General features: G+C 39.3%; 3 protein-coding genes across 14 annotated transcripts in view; 2 read left to right on the forward strand and 1 right to left on the reverse strand.

Annotated features, from left to right (window-relative positions):
• ARFIP1 (ADP ribosylation factor interacting protein 1) overlaps positions 1-13,033 on the reverse strand; it is a 130,513-nt gene extending 117,480 nt beyond the window's left edge. For 3 of the 8 annotated variants that reach the window (XM_055336339.1, XM_055336336.1, XM_055336334.1), the window contains exon 1: positions 12,878-13,032. The gene's annotated coding sequence lies outside the window, so the exon portion shown is untranslated. Of the gene's footprint in view, positions 1-12,756 lie in introns of all 8 variants that reach the window. The other 5 variants (XM_055336338.1, XM_055336337.1, XM_055336335.1 and 2 more) reach the window with 5 other exon arrangements.
• LOC129516814 (translation initiation factor IF-2-like) lies at positions 1,310-13,206 on the forward strand. The gene is made up of 2 exons (XM_055336273.1): positions 1,310-1,340; positions 12,314-13,206. Exons 1-2 carry the CDS (start codon positions 1,310-1,312, stop codon positions 13,204-13,206), a joined length of 924 nt encoding a protein of 307 aa, XP_055192248.1.
• On the forward strand, positions 13,149-23,817 carry TIGD4 (tigger transposable element derived 4). Of its 5 annotated transcripts, none has more exons than XM_055336682.1 (3): positions 13,149-15,437; positions 20,226-20,311; positions 20,822-23,817. In XM_055336682.1, exon 3 carries the CDS (start codon positions 21,372-21,374, stop codon positions 22,905-22,907), a length of 1,536 nt encoding a protein of 511 aa, XP_055192657.1. In that variant the 5' UTR covers positions 13,149-15,437; positions 20,226-20,311; positions 20,822-21,371; the 3' UTR covers positions 22,908-23,817. The 5 variants fall into 5 exon arrangements, with proteins under 5 accessions (XP_055192657.1, XP_055192659.1, XP_055192658.1 ...); XM_055336684.1 differs by having other exon boundaries at positions 13,149-14,449; XM_055336683.1 differs by having other exon boundaries at positions 13,149-13,395.
• The last annotated feature ends 930 nt before the right edge of the window (positions 23,818-24,747 follow it).

The following is a 24,747-nucleotide window of genomic DNA, read 5'->3' on the forward strand; positions in this document are numbered from 1 at the left end:
TTATTCTTCATAAATGTAAAATGTTGGAAAACACCCTAAATGCCTGTACATAGGAAAATGATCAAATAAACTACGGTACATCCAAAGAGTGGAGTACTATGCAACTGTAAAAAAAAAATTAGGAAGATCTCTATGATATGCAGTGATTTTCAGGACATTTTGTTAAGTGAAAAAAGTAAAATCCAAAAATACTTCATATAACTCTTTTGTTCTTAGTTCATGTAATAACAAAGGGATATATTAAAGTACACGTTTCTGCTCATTAGAACAAAAGAAATACAAGGATAGACCAAACACTAAGGAGATAGGTTTCCTATAGGGATTAAGTAGGAAAGGAGTGAAATAAAGTAGGAAATGGAAATATGTACCAGGGATAAGGAGGGAATGACACTTCTCTGAATACATATTTGCAAATAATTCTCATTCTTAGGACCATAGTAATAATTTCACATACCCATCATTAAAAAAATAATTAAAACCAACCAGGATTTGAAGGGAACTCAAAATAGTATAAACACACCAACAAATGAACCTAACAGTAGTATAAATGAATAACTATGGGAAGGGAAGATGTAAGGGGTAAAGAGAAAGGGAGGAGCCAGGGAAGGAGAAAAGAGTATCTTGACTAGATACCTTTAGGCTAAAGGCAAAAACAATCATACTTAAATGCCGTTAATCTAGTGAGTAATCTGGTTTCTCACAAGACTATAGGTTAATAATTCTGATATTATGTGTATACTAGAACTGAACAAATAAGGAGTGTCTGGGTGGCTTAGTTGGTTCAGCATCTGACTCTTGATTTTGGCTCAGGTTGTGATCTTGGGGTTGTGAGATTGAGCCTCATGTTGGGCTCTTTGCTGGGCAAGGGGCCTGCTTGAGACTCAGGATTCTCTTTCCCCACCAATCTCTCTTTCTCTCTCTTCCCCTTAAAAAAAAAAATTGAACAAATAAGTAAAAAGAACATAGATACTGAGAGCTAGGTTTCTCACTGTTGGAGAAAAGTTATAAACAAAGAAGAGAGAAATGCTAAAATGAACCTTGTGGTGTTGGACTGGAATTGAAGTTATAAGTATAAACTCATGGTTTTTAATGTGCGTATGTGTGTGTTAGCATGCATGTATGTTTGTGTAGTGTGTGCTATAGGTTTCCAGGCTTTAATCAATAAGAAGGCCTAGAAAGACTGATACCCAGCAACAATGAGTATACCTGGTGCTTGGATCTTGGTCTCTAAACACCATTCTCCAATAAAGGAACCCCAGTTCTTTGGGAGAAGTGGTTGATTCTAAGGCTGGGGCAGAGAAAATACACGATGAGCCTGAAGCTACTTCTGGTGTCAGAAAGTAAGAAGTTAAAAAAACAAAATAAAACAAAACATGAGAGTCTATCAAAAGAACACAGGAGCCAACCTGAAGGATTCCCTAATGGCCAATTCTGGAATAAAATGAGCAACAAAATAAATAATATTACTGGATTTAGATCCATAGATTAAAACAAAGGAGTCCATACTGATATAAATAAATAGCCAAATAAATAAGTAAACAAGGATAAAGAGACAATACTTCATACAAGAGAATTTCAATTAATAAACAGAAAAGAGGAAAACCGAATCACCATATGGCAAATATCACAGTAATAAATGTTGCAGATAAGATCCACTGATAGATGCAAAGATTAGAGGGCAAAAGTTTGAGGAGAAACAAGATTTACTTAATTTCCAAGTATCACTCACAAGGTACTTATGAACTGAAAAGGGAAAGATAATAAAATGAAGGAACTTACAGTTCATCGTGAAGAAACTCAACAGATCTAACTTAACCAAGTAATCACAAAACATCATAATTCCCTTGAAACACTGCACTGAGAAGGACACTACTTTGTTTTTCTGATATACTTGCCAAAAATGCATAAGCTCAGTCCTATCATGAGAAAATATTGGACTAACACAAACATGTATATTCCACAAAATAATCCATACTCTTTAAAAATGTCATGTTTCCTAGGTAGGATCCTGGAACAGAAAAAAGGGCAGTAGAAAATTTGGTGAAAGTCTAATAAGGTCTGTAGTTTAGTTAGTAATATTACAACGTTAGTTACCTATTCTTGATAATTATAGTCATGTAGAATGCTAGCATTCAGTAAAGTTAGATGAAGAATATAAAGAAACTATACTATTTTTGCAAGTCTAAAATGAGATCAAAATTAAAGTTTTTTAAAAACAGGAAGAAATTCTGAATAAAGGCAGAAGAATTGCCCTCAGATAAAAGGAGGAAATCTCTTCCACTGAGGGAAGAATGAGAGAAGGAAGGAAACCCTGGAGATAGTAGAGTGGAATGGAAAACAGAAGAAAGTTAAGGCAATTCACTTTTGCTGTCTTCTACTTTCTTATAAGAAATAGAAGTTGTTATCCGCTCCCTTGTGTTTATCAGCAGCACCAAATAGGAAAATATATCATTATCATTCAGCTCAAGAAAAGGCCAAATAACCCCAGGCATATAGGGGAAACAGGAAATCAAATTTCTGAGAATTACAAAGATAGGTACTAAATCTGTGTTTTAATCATATTCTTGAAATGCTCTGACCTTCTTCACATTTTTTTTGAAGTTTGTTCACAACTTTCATAACTAATATACACAGGAACAAAAAGATTTAAAAAGTTAATGACTTGTAACTTGTACTTTTTAAGTAGTATTTTTTTTTATGGATGTATTTATTCATGAGAGACACGGAGAGGCAGAGACACGGAGAGTCCCAGAGGGAGAAGCAGGCTCCCTGTGGGACTTGATCCCAGGACCTCGAGATCATGACCTGAACCAAAGGCAGACGCTCAACCACTGAGCCACCTAGGTGCCCAGTAGTGTGTTTTTTGATCTTTACATAAATTCAGTTATCTTTAAATTTTTTTTTATTTATTTATGACAGTACAGAGAGAGAGAGATAGAGGCAGAGACACAGGCAGAGGGAGAAGCAGGCTCCATGCACCGGGAGCCTGACGTGGGATTCGATCCCGGGTCTCCAGGATCGCGCCCCGGGCCAAAGACAGGCGCCAAACCACTGCGCCACCCAGGGATCCCAGTTATCTTTAAAAACTGTTTTCAAAAAAGGGGCGCCTGGATGATTTGGTCGGTTAAGCATCTGCCTTCCACTCCGGTCATGATCCTAGGGTCCCGGGATGGAGCCCTGTGTCTTCAGGCTCCCTGCTCGGTGGGGAACCTCTATTTCCCCCTTTCTCTGCCCCCCCTTGCACCCTTTCTCTCTCTCAAATGAAAAAATAAAATAAATAAAACTTTTCGAAACAGAATGATAAATCACTATTACAAAACTATCATTAATGCTCAGGTCTCATAAGCCAACTTGTACTGCAGGCCAAAAATGCCTCAAGTCATCTCTGGGGCTCTACTTCTATAAATCAGCCAGAGGTACTCATTAACTAATGAGTGTAAGAACAAATGACCTATAAAGTTAATTATTAATTAGTATTTGTAAAAAGTGCATAAATAATATCACCTAAAGTTTATAATTCATCCAACTGTTTGGGGTTGTTTTTGATTTTATTATTAAAATCACATTTTAATTTCCATAAACTGAATAAACTAGATCTATGCAGAGGGAAATTACATAAGAACTTTAACTGGAATTTAATTAGGGAGAATTCTATACCCTACAATACTTAAATGCATTTAGATTCTTCCTAGGAACCAAGAAAGAGAAGCCAGAAGGTACTATACTAGATTTGTCAGGATACTGGAAGTAGAAACAAAAGATTTTGTGGATACCAGAAAAGAAACACTGCATTTAGTTTTCATGATGCCAATGAGTGAAAGACTAGAAGTCTAACACTAAAGGATAAACATATCAGTCTAGATAATTCAAAAACAGAAAGCTTTGACAAAATATAGTTAATTCTCAATTACATGTAATAATGGGAAACAATTTAAAAATCAATATTCAGGGGTGCCTGGCTGGCTTATTTGGAAGAGCATGCAACTGTTCATTGGGGTCATGAGTTCAAGCCCCATCCTGGGTGTAAAGATTACTAAAAAAAAATTAATAAACTTAAAAAAAATCAATATTCAACTATTCCCATCTCTACCATCATTACTAATTTTTAATCAAGTAATAAAATTAAAAGTCTTATTTTCCCCATTCAGATTGTGTTACAGAGAAACTAATGAGAAGTAAAATGGTAGGATTCTCAAAACTAATCTCTGAAAAGAAAACTGGGTGTAAATAAAATCTCAATTATTTAATGTATTGCAGCCTCATTCTTCATAGATGACTAGTTGAGTTCCAGAATATTAGCAGTAAGGCCAACCAAGAACCAAAAGAATTGGAGTACTTTAATTCTGTTCCTAAATTCCAAAACTATATAAAATAAGCCCCTCAATGTTCACAGGTAATATTTTTCAGTGGAAAAAAGTTCAGAGTAAATAATCTAAGAATACAGCTTAAACATAGATACAGATTGTTACATATAAAATATTTATAAATATATGCATTTACATGAGTTGGTGTATACTTTTTAGAAGCAACGGCAACAAGAATGAGCACACACAGTTCCCAGATATTGGTTTCTTATACCATTCTCCAATAAAGGGAACCAGCACTCCTTGGAGAAATGGCTGATTCTAGGGCTGGGGCAGGAAATATAGATGAGCCTGGAACATCTTATAGTGCCAGAAAGTAAAAGATGTGCTAAAATAGAAACAAAAACAAAAACAAACCCCACCAACAAACCAAACAACAAAATCCTAACAATGATGCGGATATGTCAAAGGAATATAAAAACCAACTGAAAGAGCTCCCAATGGCCAAAGCTGAAGCAATCTGTGGAAAAAAAAAAAAAAAGTTGTACTGGATTATAAGTCAAAGTGTAAAGTAAATACCCAGGAGTCAATATTTATATAAACAAATTAGGGACAACTGGGTGGCTCAGCAGTTTAGCGCCCGCCTTTGGCCCGGGGCGTGATCCTGGAGCCCCAGAAGAAAGTCCTATGTCAGGCTCCCTGCATGGACCCTGCTTCTCCCTCTGCCTGTGTCTCTGCCTCTTTCTCTCTGTGTCTCTCATGAATAAATAAATATTTTTTTAAAAAAATAAAAATGATTGACTCAGTTAATAAATGAAGAAGATGAATTTCCCTTGCAGAAGAATTCCAAAAAATTCACACATAAACTCCACTATTACGGAGATAGAGAATACAACTACTTATTAACCATGTACTTCATATAATAGTGCCTTTCTTCTAGAAAGTACAATATGCAAAAGTGGGGGGAGGAGTAACTTTATAGAGGACAAACCTGATAAACCCTATCTCAAGCTAGGTGACCAAGGTTAACAGCAACAGTGGTAAGGCACTCTGAGTATTCACTCTTTATGGATGATGAATATGTCCCTTTACCTCTGTGGGTTTTCCTCCCCAAAACACATTACCCAGTGTAATCCTAAAAATAGCATCAGATAAATCTCAATTAAGGGAAAGTTTACAAAGTACCCAACCAGTAATTCTCAAAACTATCAACCTGAATCAAAATCAAAGTCTGAGAACCAGTCAAAACCAAGATGGCACATGACACTAAATCTAATTTGGTATCTAAGAACAGAAAAAGTTCATTAGGAGAAAACTGATGGAATTTGAACACAGATTAGTACGTATGAATACTAGTTCATGAGTTGTGACAAACGTACCATACTAATGCATATGTTAATAATAGGAGAAACTGGCAGGGGATATACAGGAATCTCTGCACTATCTGCAATAATTCTTTTTTTTTTTAAGATTTTATTTATTTATTCATAGGGACACAGAGAGAGAGAGAGGCAGAGACCCAGGCAGAGGGAGAAGTAGGCTCCATGCAGGGAGCCCGACGTGGGACTCAATCCCGGGTCTCTGGGATCACGCCCTGGACTGAAGGCGATGCTAAACCTCTGAGCCACCGGGGCTGCCCTGCAATAATTCTAAAAATCTAAAACTATTCTCAAATAATTCTATAAATCTAAAACTATTATAATATAATCTAAGAGTCCTGTGCTATATTTTATATTATTATATAAGTTATCATATATGATGTTTTCATGCACTTACAGAACAGTATAACTATCAATTTATTTTAACTGCTATATTTATAAATATTCATATTCAAAATCCTGTATTATAAAACTTCATGAATTGACATCTACTTCGAAATTCAATCAATATTTAGGTATTAGGGGCAGCCCCGGTAAGCTTAGCGGTTTAGCGCCGCCTTCAGTCTGGGGACAGATCCTGGAGACCAGGGATTCAGTCCCACGTCAGGCTCCCTGCATGGAGCCTGCTTCTCCCTCTCCTGTGTCTCTGCCTCCCTCTCTCTCTCTGTCTCATGAATAAATAAATAAAATCTTAAAAAAAAAAATTAGGTATCAGGTACTGAGGCTAGGTCATAGGGATTTAAGATGAGCCAAAAAAGAAAATAAGATTTGGCCCCTATCTTCATGGAGTTTGAAGGCAATGGAAGAGAAAGAGAATCATATAGTCACATACAAAATGTAAATTGTAACTGTGGTAAATGTATGACCTGGGAGGTTAGAGTATCTAATCTGAGAGGTTATACAGTATTCCCTCAGGAAACAAAACTTCTGAAGTGTGAAGTATAAGTAGGAGCTAACAAAAAGTGAAATATAAAGAAGTGATCCAGACACGGAGAAAAAAAGGACGTGCAAAGGTTCTGTAAAGGCAAAGAGCAAGACAAGTACAAAGGACTAAAAAGGCGGCCAGCATAGTTGTAGTGGAGAGGTAAGCAGAACACAGTAAAAGATGAGGCTGGAGGATGAGGATGAGTTAAACATTGTTAAGGGGTTTTATTTTTACCTGAGAAGCAACAGGAGGCCATTGAAAGATTGGGGAGGAGGAGAGAAGAGTGACAATCAGATGTGTTTCAAAATAAACCAGCCTTCAGGATGGTTAATAGATTAGAGAGGGGCCAGAATAGAAGTGGGCAGACAAGAATGGGCAATTGTAGAAATTCAAGCAAGATGATGGTAACAAACTAAAGTGGTGGTAGTGGAAATGGGAAGAAGTAAACAGATTCAAAAGATATTAGGAAAGTAAGATTAATAAAACTTGTTGACAGACTGGATGTAATCAGGAGAGGGAGTTAATTAAGAACGATCTAGTTTCCGGATTTTACAACTGCAAAGATAATGGAGACACTCAATGAAATAAGGAACAAAGAAAGAGGATGAACTTTTGGGGGGGGGGGGCATGAAGGGGAAATCAATTTAGTTTTAGACATGTTGTATTTAAGATACTTTTAATACACTCAAGAGAGGGCACCAACTAGAAAGCAAGATATACAGGTCTAGAGCTCAGAGGAGATAGAAAACATACCCTCAGAAAAGCTGTCCTCTTTATCCTAGAAAAGCAGCTAACTATAATCCCCAAGTATCCTCGAAAAACATTAGACTTTGACCATCTGGATTTAGTTAAAAAGCCATGAGAGAATATGGCAGTAATGTTTTCCATCAGCTAAAACAAAAACTGTTAGGCACCATGGGGAATACAGAGATTTTTAAAATCTTGGTTCAATAGTACAGCAATTATGTCACTAATTATATAATATTTTAAAGTTTTAGCAGGGCTGGCCAATGGTGGGAATGTTTTATACCTGTACTATCCAGTAAAGTAGCCACTTAGCCACACGTGGCTGCTGAGCACCTGAAATGTGACTGAGGGACTGAATTTTTAATCCTATTGTAACTAACTTAAATAGCCACATGTGGCCAGTGGCTATGGTATCAGAGCTGGTTTAGAGCTTCCTCATCTATTCCATCTAATCCCCAGCAGTTACCCTGTGAATTAACTGACAGTGGGTATGGATGATAGAGGGATCAGAGCACTAGGAACTTTCATTCCGTCTGCCTATGATATTATTTGAATTTTAATTTCAAGAATATGTAGTACTTGTGTAATTAAAATATTTTTTATTTTAAAAGTCATTAATATGCCATATAAATTAGGAAATACAGAAGAACAAATAAAAATAATTTGTAAATCTACCTTTAAGAAACAATCTATAATTAATGCTTAGTCAGATATGAAGAGGACTATATTTTTAACCCTTTTGTTAAAAGGACGTATAGCACCAACGGCCCAATAAAAAACTGAGTCTTATTACTTCACTCTTCTATCCCACCTGCATCTCCAAACACCTTGGAAATTCTTCTTTTTTGGTGGTGGTGGGGGAATCCTTTTAAAAAGACAGCCACTGGGCAGCCCAGGTGGCTCAGTGGTTTAGTGTCTCCCTTCTGCCCAGGGCGTGATCCCGGAGACCGGGGATCGAGTCCCACATCAGGCTCCCTGCGTGGAGCCTGCTTCTCCCTCTGCCTGTGTCTCTGCCCCCTTCCCCCGTGTCTCTCATGAATAAATAAATAAAATCTATAAGAAATAAAATAAAGTAAAATACAAAGACAGCCACCATGTCTACAACTTAAGCTCAAAACTGCCAAAAATAGACAATAGTCCATTTGCCTACTTCCCCTTACCACTATCACTATCACCTTTTGCCACCAATGTCACACACTTTAACTGGAACCCAATCTCTACCCTACAATGTCAGAAATCATTTATCACTATAGTGAAAAGAGTACAAGCTCTGGAGTAGAGCAACTTTGGCTGTGAGTCTGTGATTCTCCTTTTACAGCTTGGGTGACTACTACTATACCTGTTTCTTTATTTGGTTTCTATACCTGTTTCTTTATTTGTTAATAGGAAATAAGAATATCTAATATATAGCATCTATAAAGCACAGTGCCTGGCCAGAATAGCACTTAATAAATGACAACTATCATGGACTTCTCTGTACCTATCACTATCCTAGATGCCCTGAAGGGTAGCACTCAAACTCAACAGATAGGGTCATGGCCATCCTGGAGATTACATGCCACTGACTTAACCCCCAGGGACTCTTTCCACCTGGGATTTGAATTCCTGATCCATCCCTTATTAGGTACATGACCTTATACAAATCACTATCTAAAAATCTTAATTTCTTCATTTCTAACATGGTAATATTTTTTTCGCCGCCTACTTGATATAGCTGGAGTAAAACTAAAAGGAAATGTGCTTTGTAAATTATTATACACTAAATAAACAGAAGGTATTAAACAAAGAGTAACATATTCCTCTTCTCTAAGGCAAAGGTTTCCCACCAGTGTGCCAAGAGTGAATTATATATGTGCTGAAATACTGACCCCTCCCTCAGCCTTCAGGGAGCCAGGGAGAGCCAGGCTATACTCTGGCATACAAGTATATAATTTTCTATGTGTGCCATCATGCAGAAAAGTCTGGAAACCTTGCCTAAAATACTATCTCATCCTAGCAGAAACTGGAGTTGGCCAACTGACCCTCTCTCTGGATATTTCGGCCTTATTACCAACTCCTCTGTTCTTATGATCCTGCTTCAAAAACAGTGCATCAGAGCTCCCTAAAGGAAGGGAAGCCTAAACATTACGGAGCTGTTAGTCCAATGCTATCACAGACATACAAAAAAACAAAACAAAACAAAATAACACTTTTAGATAAGAATATAGCAAAGATACTGTCATATTTTCACAAAAGATTTGAGCTATTTCCAGCAACAGCTGCCTATAACCACCCTAAGACAAAGGTTTAAAAATTATGAAGAGGAGAATAAGAGAAGGAAGAAGAAAGTGAAAAGGAATAAAAGAGAAAAAGAAAACATAATACTTTTGTAGACAATAGCTGAGAATCTGCAAGAGCTGTTCAGTGGCTTCCATGGCTGCCTGAAGCTAGTAGACCAAACATAACAAGATTACTTTCAGATTCTTTTGTTTTATAGTCTTTTTTCATACATCCTAGAACTAATGCTGGTGCATATCTGACTTTCAGACTGTCATGGTCCCTAAGTCATCATCTTTCATATTATGTGCAACTGCTCTTTCCAGTCTGTACATATATTGTTAGTTTTTTCATCCATAGCCATATTATCTTAAATTCCCTATTGAGGGGTGCCAGGTGGGGGGTGCAGCCAGTTAAGCATCTGTTTGGTTTCCACTCAGGTCATGATCTCAGGGTCGTGAAATGGAGCCCTGAGTCAGATTCCACACCCAATGTGGAGTCTTCTTAGGATCCTCCTCTCCCTCTCTCCCTCTATCCCTCCCTCTTGTTTTCTTACTCTCTCTCAAAATAAATAAATGAATCTTAAAAAAAAAAATTCCCTGTTGAATTTATTCCTTCCTTCATCCTGAATTCCTTACTCCATCCCAAATTTATCATTCTTGGATGTATTTATACCTCCAGACTCCTACAAAGTAAAGTTTATTACTTAAAACCTTTTTCTCACTTTCCACTTCTCATGTCATAATACACCCACACACTCTACATACACACAGATTTTATATCCATCCCCATGGGAAAACTCTACCAAATAAACACTCCACAGATTTTCGTCAAGTTCATTTCTTTTTGTCATGACTTTTAGATATGACATTCAACAAGGTGTTCATCTACTGAAGATTAATAAGGGGAAAACTGTACGTAATAGTTGATAGGAAGTAAGCCAAGATACCCGCAATTTATGCCAAAAATAAAGGAAATATGGTAGAAGCCGTCTAGAGTAGTTAAGAGCTCAGTCTGGAGTCAAACAACCTACATTCAATCCTGGCTCCACCAGTGTGCCTCTGAGCAGATTACTTTGGCTTCAGTTAATCACTTAGTTTTAGCTTCTTCATCTATAAAAATGGAGATTTTAGCGACCTTTTAAAGTTGCTGCGAGGATTAGACGAGATAATCACATAAAGCACTTAGCATAATGCCTGGCACACGATAAGCAAACAAATGTTAACTGTTGGTATGGCGTCAAATATAACCTATGTGCTGACTTTGTCATTACCTTAGAAAGAAACTAATTCAGGATGATCTACTCTTCATAAAGTTACATTTTCTGCTTCCCCAAGTGAGGATCCTAGACATCAGGAAAATTTTTTGATTTTGTGAGAAGAATCTGGTCACCCTATAAGCTGTATAGGTCTCTTCAAGTTCTAACATTCTATGGAACAAGTGCCAAACCTTTAGAACTTCAGCCCTCAACCCATAAACACTTTGCAACCAAATAGGTAAGTTCAAGTACATACTCTAAACTCACAGTAAGTTGGGAGGGATACTAACTTATCTACATGAAAGAACAATCATTAAAATAGCTAATATAGAGAGGGAAAGGGGATGACAAGCAGTAACATATCAAAAGTTGAAGAACTACACTACTGAAGCATCTTATTTGCCATTCCTAGCAAAGCCAAAATCTCAAGTGATAAAACAGGAAAATGAAAGCAAAGGACAACTAAAATTAAAGTCTTTAAATCTGAACTGTACCTACTAGTTTGGTGATATTTAATATGTATTAAGTAATAATATAAACGCATTAATTTATAAACCCATTGGATCTCCACAGCACTGGCCACAAACAGCTATCCCTAAAAAGAAACCTCAAAACCACAAATCAGGAACTAATAAGCTGGCACTCTCACTTCCTTCTCTAGGTCTAGGATGGAATTTAGAAACACCGACGTTTTGAAGTAGTTAAGAGATTTCAGTGTAAAGCTAGAATCTCTGCATTCTACTCTCCCAATACAAACTATCTACAGTTTGTAAAAATAATAGCAACACAAAAAAAGGTGTCATTAACATGAACAAGCCGCTAAGGAATGGTTTTTAATCTATCTGGAGATTGTATTGTCTCCTTTGAGAATGTGATTTTTTTCTTTAAATGGACATTCTCTCCCAACGCACTCAAAATTCTGCACACAATTTCAGGGGTGGGATGAGAAGACCCCTCCTGACTGTGGACCCCAAGGCATAACCCAGGGTTAAGGCAAACAAATTCATTAATTTGAAAAGGAATACCAGTAACTGAGGCAGAGATGTTCATTCAAAAAAGAAAAACTGGAAATATTTTCTATTTCCTCAGATGATGAAGGTTAGACGTGGTGGTCAGGAGAGGGTGTTGGTCATGTTGAGCAAAGAAAACAAAACAAAACAAAAATAAAGAACCGAGTTAGAGAAATTACGTTCTTTTAATCCAGGAGAAGACAAAGAGAGGAGTTAGAAATGCTAAAGGGGGGGTGGGGTGGCTTAAGGATTAGAAGGAAGTGTAAACTATAAACTTTTTGAGATCAAAGGGTTCAAGAAGGAAATTTAATTTAAAAAAAAAGGAAGCAATAAAGCAAAAAGGGAAAAGCGTCTAGAAACTCCTTAAAAAAAAAGAACAAAACAGTCTTTGCATCTCCATTTCCTAGACACGTAAACAGTAACTTGGCAAGAAGGAACGGAGGAGGAGAGGCTGCGCGACTTCCCTCCCCAGCTCCAGCCGCCCCGCCGGCCCCGGGCAGCCAGGCCCGGGCGCTCCGCAGGGCTCCTCCCTGCGCCGCCGCCCGGGAGCCGCCCGCAGGGACCGTCGCACCCCGCTCCTCCCGCTGCGGCCGAGAGGAAGCAGGGGCTGCAGGGGCTGCAGAGCGCGGGGCGCACAGGTGGGGACTGGGCCCGGACCCCACGGCGGCCCGCCCGAGACCTGCCCTCCAGCGCACGCAACGAGGGGGCAGCGCAGCCCGCGAGGCCAGCCCTCCCCGTGCGCCGGCTGCCGCGGGACGCCGAGCGTCGGGCGTCGGGCCCCAACCGCACAGACCCGGGCCGGGGGTGCCCAGCGCAGGTCCGCCCCCGCCCCCCCGCCCCCCCGCCCCGCTTCCCCGCGGGCCCGCTCCGCCCTCACCTGTCTGCGGGGCACCCGGCAGCCCGCCCGTCGAGGCTTATCCCTGCCGCCGCTCAAGCCAGGCGAGAAGCGAGCGGAAACGCGGCCTGGGCCTTTCCCTTCTGCCCCTCCCCCCACGCACCTCGATCCGCGGGGGCGGGGAGCGACGGCCGCTGTCACAGCCTCTCGCCGACCAACCGCGAGGACGCCCGGACCCGCCGCCTCCCGACCCGGCCCGCAGCCCCCGCGCCGAGAGCAGCGGAGCCGGAAGTGAGGAGGCCGGAAGTAGCGTCGTCCTGGGCCCCGGCCGGCCTCTCTCTCCCTCCGTCCGGCGCGGCCCGGCCACGTCTCGATGGTGCCAGCGCGCCTCCCTCGGGGCCTCCCCCGCCCCCCTCCCGGAGCCGGCCCCGCCCCCCCGCTGCGGCCCTAGCAACCACATCCGGGGCTCCGCGGGCGCTGTTGCCCGGGTAACGGGCTGGCCGCGGCCGGATCGCAGAGGGGCGTGCGCCCGGCTCCTGATGCACCTGCCGGATCCGGGAGCTTGCGGAAGGGCGCGCGGGCCTGGGCTTGAGCGGTCGGAGGTCTCCCGGAGCCCTCAGCATCCCTTCCTTCTCACTCATGCACCCCAGCTTCACGCGTTAGGCGTCCCCCCAGCAGACGGTGAGCCGGTGGCGGGAGGGTGGAGGTGCACGTAGCTCGCCGCCACGCAAATCGCAGGAGAGCCAAGCTGCTTCCTCAGCTGCCCGAGAGCAAGGGGAAAGTTTTTCCAGCCCCGTGGGGGGTGGGGGGTGGCGGGTGGCGGGTGGGAGGTGGGGGGAGGATGGCGGGAATGCGGGGTGCGGGCGCCCGACCCTCGCTTCCCCGGTGCGGGGAGCGCCCCGCTGCGGCCGCGTCTTGCAGCCCACCCTCCTCGGGAGGACCAGACCCCCCGGCGCGGCATCCCTGAGCTCTTGCTGCCTTTGTGGTCGCTCTGCGCCGCTGGATCCCCGATACTTCTCCTTCCTGCTCCTGTTTTCTTATTCTTGATTTGCTCAACCCCATTTCTTCTTAAGTAGATCGCTGCCCCGGGTACGGAAACCGCGGAACAATCAATCCTCCCTCTCTCTGAGCCCTTCTGTAGTTTGCTACGTTGAGCCCCCCACTGCGCTGTGGATCCCCGCCCATCCCCGGCCCTGAGTGAGGGCGCGTGCGGCTGAGCAGGGGGGCTACACAGGCCTGAAGCTCATTTGCACACAGAACCTACAGTGGCTGCGTCCACGTACATCTCTCATCAAGGCCCTGGGCTGTCCTTCCTTCGACGGCCTTGCATGCTCACTTTTGCCGCCGTTTCCCTTGTAGAAGTGCGAAGGGTAACTGTGCATCCCGTGGGATTTACTCTTCTTTAGGTCGTACCTCTCATCTGCTTTTGTCTTACAAGTAATGAGACCTTTTTAATGGCCAAGCGCCCAAAGACAGAAGTCGGCCTTTACAAATTCTAGGGAGTTTCAGCATAATGAATCATGCAACCCTGGACAAATATCTTCCCCCATGTCCATGAACGGTAAACACCCGTGAGGACACAAACGTTTCAAAAGTAAATAACAATATTTATCTGCTGAGCTCTCCAAGACACTTCCTCCGACAAAAAAAAAACAGTCCTGAAGTCTCAAAACATGAATCTGTGTATAGAGGACCCTCATCTTAAGGGGCTCTGTCCTTAACCAAAAGAGCAAAGGTATGTGCCAGTTCACTTAAATTATAACTTCAGGGCTGTAGTCTTCTGTGGACTTTTCTGTTCAAAGCCGTCCTGTTAATCTTCTCATTTATAAGAAAAGGATCCCAATCTAGAATAATTACTGCTCTTCCTGCAGGGGAACAGAATGGAACCTAGTAGCCAAATACAAGTATTCTTGGTTTCTGAAGCGTAGTTGGAAGGAGGTGCATGGCAGTGCTCAGTGGTGCTTAAAAGATCTGTACATAACTGGTTGAGTTGGCTGGCACCTTTACGATTCCTGCCAGGTGTCTCTTGAGTTTGGGGATGCTTAGCGTTATTAGAGTCAGTCTGACTATTAAATTGGTAGACTCAGAGGTGTTTCTTACACTGGAAAGGTGGACACTTGCATTAATTATTTGTCCTTAGCTGGATGGTTTCCTTTGCAGCTGCTGCTGTTTTTTGATAGAGATTCTGATAGATTCAGAACTGCTTGGAACTCGTGCTAATTTCTGTTTGCAGGAGGTGCCGTTTATCATGTTAGGCACTATAGTCTCGTGTGATTCTGGTACTGCACATGCTTAGTCCTCATACCTGTGCAAGGGCTACACACAGGATTCGTCTTCCCATGATTTCTGCTGCTCCAAGGAAACTTAGAATGTAAAGTTCACTTGAGGAAAACACTGGCAGCTACTTCAGCTGGTGATGGAAGACAGTGAAACTCTATGTGATTTATTTTGGAAAAAGGAAGCAGTAGCTGGTATTTTTCTAATTTGGGGGAAATTTTTGATGCTGACAGAAAGACCTTCTTTAAAATCTAACCCTGCTTAGATGGAGACCTACCTACCTTTCTTCCCTCCCTCCCTTCCTTCTTGCCTTCTCTCCTTTTCCCCTCTCTCTCTCTCTTTTTTTCTTTGCCCTAGAGTTTGGGGAGTTCCGCCTGCCCATTCTCTTTAGGAAGAATAGAAGATTACTGCTTTTCTCTAAAAACTTGGCATCTGTGTTTGGAGAGGTAAGAAAAAAGGTAATAGTTGTCTGCCATGTATGGTTACGACATGGGGATTATCTACCAATTTACCTTTTTACTGCTATTAGTTATTATTCAGCTTTTGAAAAATCAGGTGCCATTTGTTCACTTGGCTTGTGGGAACTCTGAAGCCTATATTTCATTTATTGACCAGGAAGGAAAGGGGCCCAAAGGTTAAAGAATATTATTTTATTCTCTTCTTAGTGAATTAAATGTACACGCAACCTTTTTTCTTTGCCTTAGATGTTGAATACTGTATGCTGCTTATAAATATGATTTCCTCAAGAGAAAGAAAAAGGTGCTACATTTACATCCTTTCTAGGGGAATTCTGGTAATGTCACAATAGTTTTATCACTCTCCAACATCAGTTCCCTTTTCATGGAGACATATTTAGTTAATGATTGCACACTGTAATTCTTTGGAAACAAATCCTTTGTTACAGGATACTGATAAGTGGAACATTTAAAGAAGCCCGTGAATAGTAGTTTGAGTAGAACATAAGAGTAGAAATTGTTTTAACTACAAAGAGAAAAAAACTGAAGTTTTTTCCATTCCATTATCTAGAATTAACATTCAGCATTTTGTCAACGTCTTTTTTCTATGCATATATATTTTTCTACATTTATTTAAGGAATTGTTATTTAGAACCTACTGTTTGCTGGGCCCTAAGCACTGTAGGAATAGCCATGAGCCTCTGCCCTCATGTAACTTTCAGTGTATATTGGTTTTGTTGGCATACAGTTTTGTATTTTGCTTTTTTCACTTAATATATTATGGAATTTTCTTCATATCATTAAATATTCTCCTTCAGTGGCTCAGTAGTATTTTAGCATATATATTTCTTAAATTATTTACTTAATCCTTTTTACACATTTAGGTTCTTTCCTGTTTTGCCTGTAATTATAAAACAACAATATAAGGAATATTGTTGTATGGTAAAATTCTAAGATGACTTCCAATGATTCTCACTGTGTAATTCCCTCCAATATGAACATGATAGGACATCATTCTCACATGTTATATTACATGTGCAAGGGATTTTGCAGATGTAGTCAATTGACTTTTAAATTAATCAAAGGGGAGATAACCTGGATGGGCCTAAACTGATTATGGGAGCCTTTTAAGAGCAGGGAGTTTTCTCCTGCTGGTTGCAACAGAGAAGGCAGAGAGATTCAAAGCGTGAGAAAGATTTGGAGGAAGGTTCTCTATTGCTGAAATGGAAAGGGCCACAGTCAAGGACCTGAAGGAGGCCTCAAGGAGCTGGGAGCAGTCTCTGCTGATGGCCAACAAAAAAACTCAGGGACATCAGTCCTACAACCACAGGAAGTTGAATTCTGCAAATAACCTGAATGAACTCGCAAACAGATTCTTCCCCAGAGCCTCCAGATAAGAGTCCCGTTTGACTAACATCTTGATTTCTGCCTTGTGAGATCCTAAGCAAAGGATCCAGTTGAGCTCACCTGGACTTCTGGCCTGCAGAACTGTGAAATAATAAATGGGTATTGTTTTAAGCTATTAAATGCAGCAATAGATAATGGATACATTTGTAAGCTAGGTTATTTTTATATGTATAATTATTCTTTGGGCTAACATCCTAGGTATGGACTTCCTGGGTAAAAGTTGTGCACATTTTTAAGGTTTTTGTATAATATTACTAATTTGCCCTTCATAAGCTTTGTACTAATTTATTTACCTCCTCATAACCTATGTTATCACATTCTGGCAAAAACTAGATACTGTCATTCTGATAGGCAAAAACAAAAAACAAAAAGGTATCTCCTGTTTTGAAAAAAGATTTACATTTCTCTTGTTACCAGGAGAATTGACTATTATTTTCTTGGAGTTCAGTTGGTAAGTCTTTTTTAGTGACTTGCCTATTCTTTAGTTAGCTTGACCACTGATATAGAGAAAATAGCATCTAACACATAGTACAGTATTTTTCTGCTATAATATTTTCAAGGAGTGGAATGATTAATGAGCTTAATCGAGAGAATGGGTACTTTTGAGATATACTACTCCTGCCATTACTCCTTGCAAGAAATATCCCAGACGTTATACTGTGGAGAGTGGAAAATGTTAGCTGCATTGATTAAGTGATATTGGTGCCTTGTTCTTGGGAAAAAGTCTGGCTTGTCTGGATTGACATTAGACATGTGGTTGTTTCAGGAATAAAGATGTATTGTATATTACCATGGAGAATTGTAGATTTCACTACTGTTTTAGAAGGAAATATATACTGTTAACTCTCAGAAAACAACTAATATCTTCCTAAATAAACATATTATTTTCAGTTTGATCAAGATAATCACCAATCTCTGTGTATATTATATTGCTTTATTTGGGAGGGAGTATGGGAGGAAATTCAAGTGACTTTTTCTGTAATCCTTTTTATTTGAGATGATAGGGTTTATTTCTGACAACTGAAAAGATTTTTTTCAAATTAGAATTTTAATAGATTAAGAAAAAAAGTACTAAAATACCCACGTGGTTCTGCTATGTTATTTGCCTGAAAGTAAGGGGCCGAGTGAGGGATCCCAGTGCAGCTCAGTGGGCCCAAAGGTGGGAGACTAAGGAGTGCTCCCCCTCCCAACGCCCCCTGACTTCTATCCCTCTTGCTATTCCCAGCCCCCAGTTCCTGCAGTGGGAAACCCCAGTGGTGCTGCTTCGGTACTGGGGAGTAGAAGGCACCTGAAGGTTGGGTGACTGAGGATACGTGACCTTTAAACATAAAACACTGCAGAGTCGGGCAGTAGGTTGCGAGTGTCCCAGGCAGCTGCCAGGCCTGCTCCTCTATAGCACAGGCGGGTATGGGATGGCTGTTCCTCCAGCAGGGAATGAACAGAAGACAGAGGAAGAGAAAAGTTAGGAGAGCCCCTTTTTCTCTTGGGGCGTACTTTCGTGTGATTTTTGTGTTGGTTCTTGCTACCACAATTTCTGAAGGTTTGTATCTTCCCATAAGGGCAAGATATTTAAAAATGCTTATTTTTTTTTAAATTTTTTATTTTATTTTATTTACGATAGTCATACAGAGAGAGAGAGAGAGGCAGAGACACAGGCAGAGGGAGAAGCAGGCTCCATGCACCGGGAGCCCGACATGGGATTCGATCCCGGGTCTCCAGGATCGCGCCCTGGGCCAAAGGCAGGCGCCAAACCGCTGCGCCACCCAGGGATCCCTAAAAATGCTTATTTTGAAGTAATACTAGATTTATAGGAAATTGCAGAAAAATGTGCAGGGAGGTCCCATATATAAGCAAGGGTTTTTTGCTTGTTTTTTAATTGAATGGTCAAAGCTTACTTACTTAGAAAGGTCAGCCCACCTTAACAGTGGGGTAGAGTTGCTATTCATGTTCGCAGAATTCATAAAGGCCTATTCTTCTGCTCTTCCATGGAGGCTTGATAGTGCTTTTTAGTTTTGGTTAGGTTCAGATAGGCATTGAAAACGCCGCCTTGGTTTGGTTTGGTGCTGGGGACATAGAGTGCATATTATCAGAGGAGGCCACAGCAGTGTGATTCAAAGACACTGTAATATAGTGAAAAGAATGGTAGGCTTTACATTAGGAAGCCTGGATACTGGACTGCATTCAACTGCGTTATAACTATATAAGCTTCGAAATTCAGTTTTATCTTCTTGAGTTGTTTGGAATACAGGAAGTGAAGGTGTTTGGAAACTAAAGCCCTGGGCTATCATAATTATTATTAAGACTTTTTCTCAGTAACACAACAAAAAAGCCTCCTTTACTGGTTGTAATTCCTATGATAAAAATTACTTCTTTTAGACAAATTTTGACAAAAAGTCTTGTCAAAAAATTTTGTGCAAAAAATGCATGTGACATCTTGAAACCTGGGAGGACAGAGAGAAAAATTAGAGGGATATCGTGCCCACACTATTTCACACAGTAGTAACACCTGCTCATCAAATTAGCTTTTTACTTTGGCCTGCAGTAGGCCCCAAGCCTGTAGATTTTGGTAGGATGAGTGCCACGTGGGAAGGTAGGTGCAAGCCCATCTAGGTCTGTGTGACTGTTCTTACAGTAGTGTTTGGTTTAAGAGGATCTCTGCTTTCAGTATATATTTCAGGTGGGATTCTTGCTTCTGTTTGCAAGTAGAATTTTGTAAATCTTTAAATTATAAAGATTGACACAGCTGAAGGGACATTAGAGAGAGGATAATGATGATGAGATCATCACCAAACATTTATTGAGCATTTTGTAAGGTGCTAAATGCTATACTGAGTGCTTTACCCTCATTTGAATCTTCTTGAATGTGCAATAACCCTGTGAGAAGCTGAAGCTTCAAATGGTTAAGTAAACTACCCAGGATCACATAAGTTGTAAACAGCAGAATCACTTGTCAACTCAGGTGTGTCTGGCACCAAAGCCCATATCCTTGCACTATAATAAGCCCTTTACCTTACAGATAAGGAAGTGGAGGTCCTGAGACATTAAGACCCATGGTCACTTTCCTTCTTAGTCTTAGTCTAGGTCTATTACTGCATTATTATATCCTCTTAATAATTTGCTTATTCCTATGCATGTTGTCAATTATTTCTGGCCTCTGTGCATTTGGCTAATGTGTCAAGTTGATAAAAAGTTACTAGGTTTGTAAGCATTTAGATAAAATAAGATTTAGATTTTTAAAATTTGTAATGGAATCACTTAATTTGATTTTTAGTGAAGCCTTTTCTATCAGACTCCGACGAAGGGGACACTGTTTCCCATGTGCTATTAAAAGTTAAACCTTGTGACTACTGTCTGACTGTGTTTTTCTTTTAGAGAAGTCAGAGGGGGCAGTCTGTGACTTCATGTGAGAAATAGCCACCAAAGGTCTATCCAGCATCAATTTTAGTTCTTTAATTTTGGTAAGTGCCCATTTTTAAAACAGATTAAATTTGCCTGAATTATTTCAGAAGTATATATTACAAAGCATTCAAAGCAAGTGAGAATTCAAATGCACAGAGCAGAGCTAGAGGGCTTTTTACAGAGGCCCTTTAGGAGGTAAGCATTTCTCCTAGGATCTTTGGTTATTATATTTTCAGAAACATGTTCTCATTCTTTTCATTATTATTAAAAGCATAACTAATTAGTATAAATATTCTTTTTTTTTAATTTTTATTTATTTATGATAGTCACACACAGAGAGAGAGAGAGAGAGAGGGGCAGAGACACAGGCAGAGGGAGGAGCAGGCTCCATGCACCGGGAGCCCGACGTGGGATTCGATCCCGGGTCTCCAGGATCACGCCCTGGGCCAAAGGCAGGCGCTAAACCGCTGCGCCACCCAGGGATCCCAGTATAAATATTCTTTTTGATATTCAATTGACACATCATTGCTAAAGTAGCTTTCTTTCTTTCTTTTTTTCCTCTTTTCAAGAAGAAGATACACCATCAAGTCCTAGAAGGATTATACCACTTTCTTTTCCGCCCTGAAGAGACTTGGAAATTAACGGGTAACATTTTGCATGAAAATTGCTAAACGCTTTTCCTTCTTATCTTGGCGGCCTTCTGCGGAGAATTAATAGGAGGTTGAATGCGCGCATGGATAAAATGGATCATCTTAAAGGATTGAAGTTCCAAAAATATATCAGCAGGACTGGACAGGTTTGACATAATGAGATTTCTATTTTAGCTTGACTTCTGGAACACTGAATAAACTATAAACTGAGCCACGCACGTCCTGGGAAGGAAGTTTCTCTTCTACGATATTCTAGCTGCGTATAACTGCATATAACATTTTTCTTATTCAGAGCCTTTGAAAAAAGATATTTACTTATCAATTTCCCGAAAAATAGGACTAATAGACACTTACCAACTTTTAATATATGAAGCAGGACAGAAAGCTACAATTTGTATCATTTTGGAAAAGAAATTTAAAGAAACAGCCACCAGAAAGACAAGCAATCTCTACGTAAGTGCTGGTGGAGATGGCAGAGGCTTCTGAGGATGCCTCAGCTCTGCCTGTGACGGTGAAGAAAAAGAAAAGTTTATCCATTGAAGAAAAGATCGACATCATAAACGCAGTAGAAAGTGGCAAGAAAAAGGCAGAAATTGCAGCTGAATATGGAATAAAGAAAAATTCCTTGTCTTCTATTATGAAGAATAAAGACAAAGTTCTAGAAGCCTTTGAATCTCTGAGATTTGATCCGAAGAGAAAAAGACTGAGAACTGCTTTTTACACAGATCTAGAAGAGGCATTAATGAGGTGGTATCGAATTGCTCAGTGTCTAAATGTACCAGTTAATGGTCCAATGTTGCGTCTCAAAGCTAATGATTTTGCCCAGAAACTGGGACATAATGACTTTAAGTGCAGCAATGGTTGGCTGGATCGCTTTAAATCCAGGTATGGCTTAGTATTCAGAGCTCAACCTGTAGAAGCTACAGCTGTGTCAGTAGACCCTTCAGCCGTCTGGCACCAAAATGTACTTCCTTATTATTTAAATGATTATCACCCTAAAAATGTTTTTAATATAAAAGAGACTGGGCTGCTTTATCGAATGTTACCTACAAATACATTTGCATTTAAAGGAGAAACATGCTCCATCGGACAGTTATGCAAAGACAGAATAACTCTGGTGGTTGGGACAAACATGGATGGCTCAGAGAAACTTCCTTTGCTTGTCATTGGAAAAAACAAAACTCCACATTGTTTCAAAGGTATTAAATCATTGCCTGTGTGCTATGAAGCTAACAGAATGGCGTGGATGACCTCAGATGTATTTGAGCGATGGATGCAGAAGCTTGATGAGAAGTTTCAAGCCCAGCAACGAAGAGTGGTGATTTTTGTTGATTCTTTTCCTTCACATCCAGAGGTAAAGAACCTAAAGTCCATTGAGTTAGCGTTCTTTCCATCATGCTTATCTTCCAAATTTATAGCTATGAAACAAGGTGTTATTAAAAGCCTTAAAATCAAATACCGACATTGCCTTATCAAGAAATTCTTAAGCTCTGTTGAAGGCAGCAAAGAATTTACATTTTCCCTATTAGATGCAGTTGATACTTTGCACCTTTGTTGGAGGGCTGTAACCCCAGAGACTATTGTCAAGAGCTATGAAGAGGCAGGATTCAAATCTCAAAAGGAAGAAAGTGACAGGACAAATGCAGAGACAGACACTAGTCTTGATTTGGTTGCCCATGCTCAGGCAGCAGGCGTGGAATTTCCTGAAGGCTTATCTATAGAAGAGTATGCTGCTCTCGATGATGATTTGGAAACTTGTGAAGCTGCACCAAAAGGTGATTCAGAATGGCCCGAAGAAAATAAATCCGAGGAAACCGGATTTTATACTTCTGATGAAGAGGATGATGGTGGATCTCTAGGCACTGAACTCCCTTTACCATCAAAAACGGAGGCAATAACTGCTTTAGAAACTCTTAAAAATTTTCTTAGAAGTCAAGATATGAGTGACGAGCTTCATAACTCTTTAGCAGACCTTGAAATTTTTATTAACTCATCATCTAAGTAATTTTTTGTGGTACAACAAATGAAGAGTAATAGCTTTTCTTAATGTATTTTATTATATAAGGTATATAAAAGGGAAAAAACCTAAACATAAACATAAAAAATTAAAAAAATAAAACATAAAAAATTTAAAAAAAAACCAACCTTTGGTTTAATTGCATATGTCTTTGACCTGAATAGCGAAGTTCCCTAGGTAAATTAAATAATGAGTAAGTAAAAAAAATAATAGTAATAATGAGTAAGTAAATGAAAAATATGAATTTTAATATAGCAAGATTTGGGAGAGTAGAAAATATATTTTGGAGGCCTTGTACTTGAAATATGTGATATAAATGTTAAAAATAAAAAACTCTCCAGCTATTTGATTATACAGGTTGAATTGGTGATTGCTATTTACTTTTTTTTTAAGGCAGATCATGTTCTAGAATATTTTAATTCATCTACCTCGTATCAGAAATGAAATATCTATTCCTTAGATATTTATTTTTATAAAGGCATATATTCTAGCCTTGTAGCAAGTGCTAATTTTAAATTATTTTTCTTGTAACTAGCTTATCTTGCTAAGAAGAAATTATGAAAAAGTACTGAAAATAAAGTCGGACCCAATTTTACACGAAAGTGATTAAAAATATATGTCTCACTACTTTCCAGTTATTTCTGTAGAAAGTCATTTGAAAGAGTATGACCTTATCAGATACTTTTTGTCATCTACAACTGGAAGATGATATGGATTCTTCCTAAATATTTGTATGTATATATGTGTTTAATAGAAAAATAAATTACTTAAACATTTGTGAACTCATAATTTCTATTTTAATAAGACAGCTCTTGAAAAGCTATATGAAGATATATATGCAGTTATGAGAAAAAGTCTCTTATGTGGTTCTTAGATAGTTTTCTAATTTTAAAGTTGAAACTTTTAATCTATCATTATTTTCCTGGTTTTACTGAATTTTCAGGAAAAGCTGAGTGTCTTTTCAGTATATTTTGATATATTTAATCATTTTTTTTTCTTTTAAATTCAATGGATAACATATTGAATTAAATTTGTTTGGAGAAGTTTTGTCTACAGACTATTAAAATATTGTATGAAATTATTTACTCTCTGTCCATAAAATAGTTTTTGAAAGTATAAAAATATAATGTGTCTGACTTTTCTGTTGTCAAATTTTAAATGCCATACTTATTTAACATACATAGGTTAGGGTACCTTTTGAAAAGTATTTTGAAAAAGTGTAAAATGTTATACATATTATTTTCATTTTAGGAATCATTATTAGTCTGCCAACAAAAGACATATTTGGAAGGAAATATTTATAGAAAGTATTTTTATTGTCCATTATTGATTTACTCTGCTTTTGAGAGTTCGTAATAGCAAGCTTATAAAAATATATTCAAATTAAGAAAACTTTTGTAGAGCAAAATATAGATTACTTAAACTTAATTGAAATCATTTTAATTAATGATTTGATTTAAAATTTCAGCGTAATTGGAACTGTGAACCTAAATCATGGACCTTAATCTCTCTTAAGAGCCCTCGCTATAACTAGAACACCTGGCATATATTGAGTTTTGTTCAATAATTATTTTCTCTTTGTTTCTCTACTTTATACCATTTTGATACCAAATTTTTATTTAATCATTCCAGTATTCTATGACATAAGAATTATTACTTCCATTTTTATAGATGAGGAAATTGAAATCTAAAAAAATAATTTGGTTAAAATCTCAGAAACAAAACCAAAATGCAGTAGTTCCCTATCACCTATCCTATGTTCCTCTAACTCTATACCACAATGCTGCTTTTCTATACTCCATGAAAGAAATTGTTGTTTTTTCCCTTG

The sequence above is a fragment of the Nyctereutes procyonoides genome, unplaced genomic scaffold (genome assembly GCF_905146905.1).
Source record: "Nyctereutes procyonoides isolate TBG_1078 unplaced genomic scaffold, NYPRO_anot_genome, whole genome shotgun sequence".
Classification (NCBI taxonomy): Eukaryota; Metazoa; Chordata; class Mammalia; order Carnivora; family Canidae; genus Nyctereutes; species Nyctereutes procyonoides.

Excerpts from the sequence above, each read along its gene's own strand:
- TIGD4 (XM_055336681.1), top strand. The coding sequence starts at position 21,372 with ATGGCAGAGGCTTCTGAGGATGCCTCAGCTCTGCCTGTGACGGTGAAG.
- LOC129516814 (XM_055336273.1), top strand. The coding sequence starts at position 1,310 with ATGAGCCTGAAGCTACTTCTGGTGTCAGAAA. Across the intron at positions 1,341-12,313 it reads GCTACTTCTGGTGTCAGAAA|GAACGGAGGAGGAGAGGCTG; the intron begins GTAAGAAGTTAA and ends CTTGGCAAGAAG.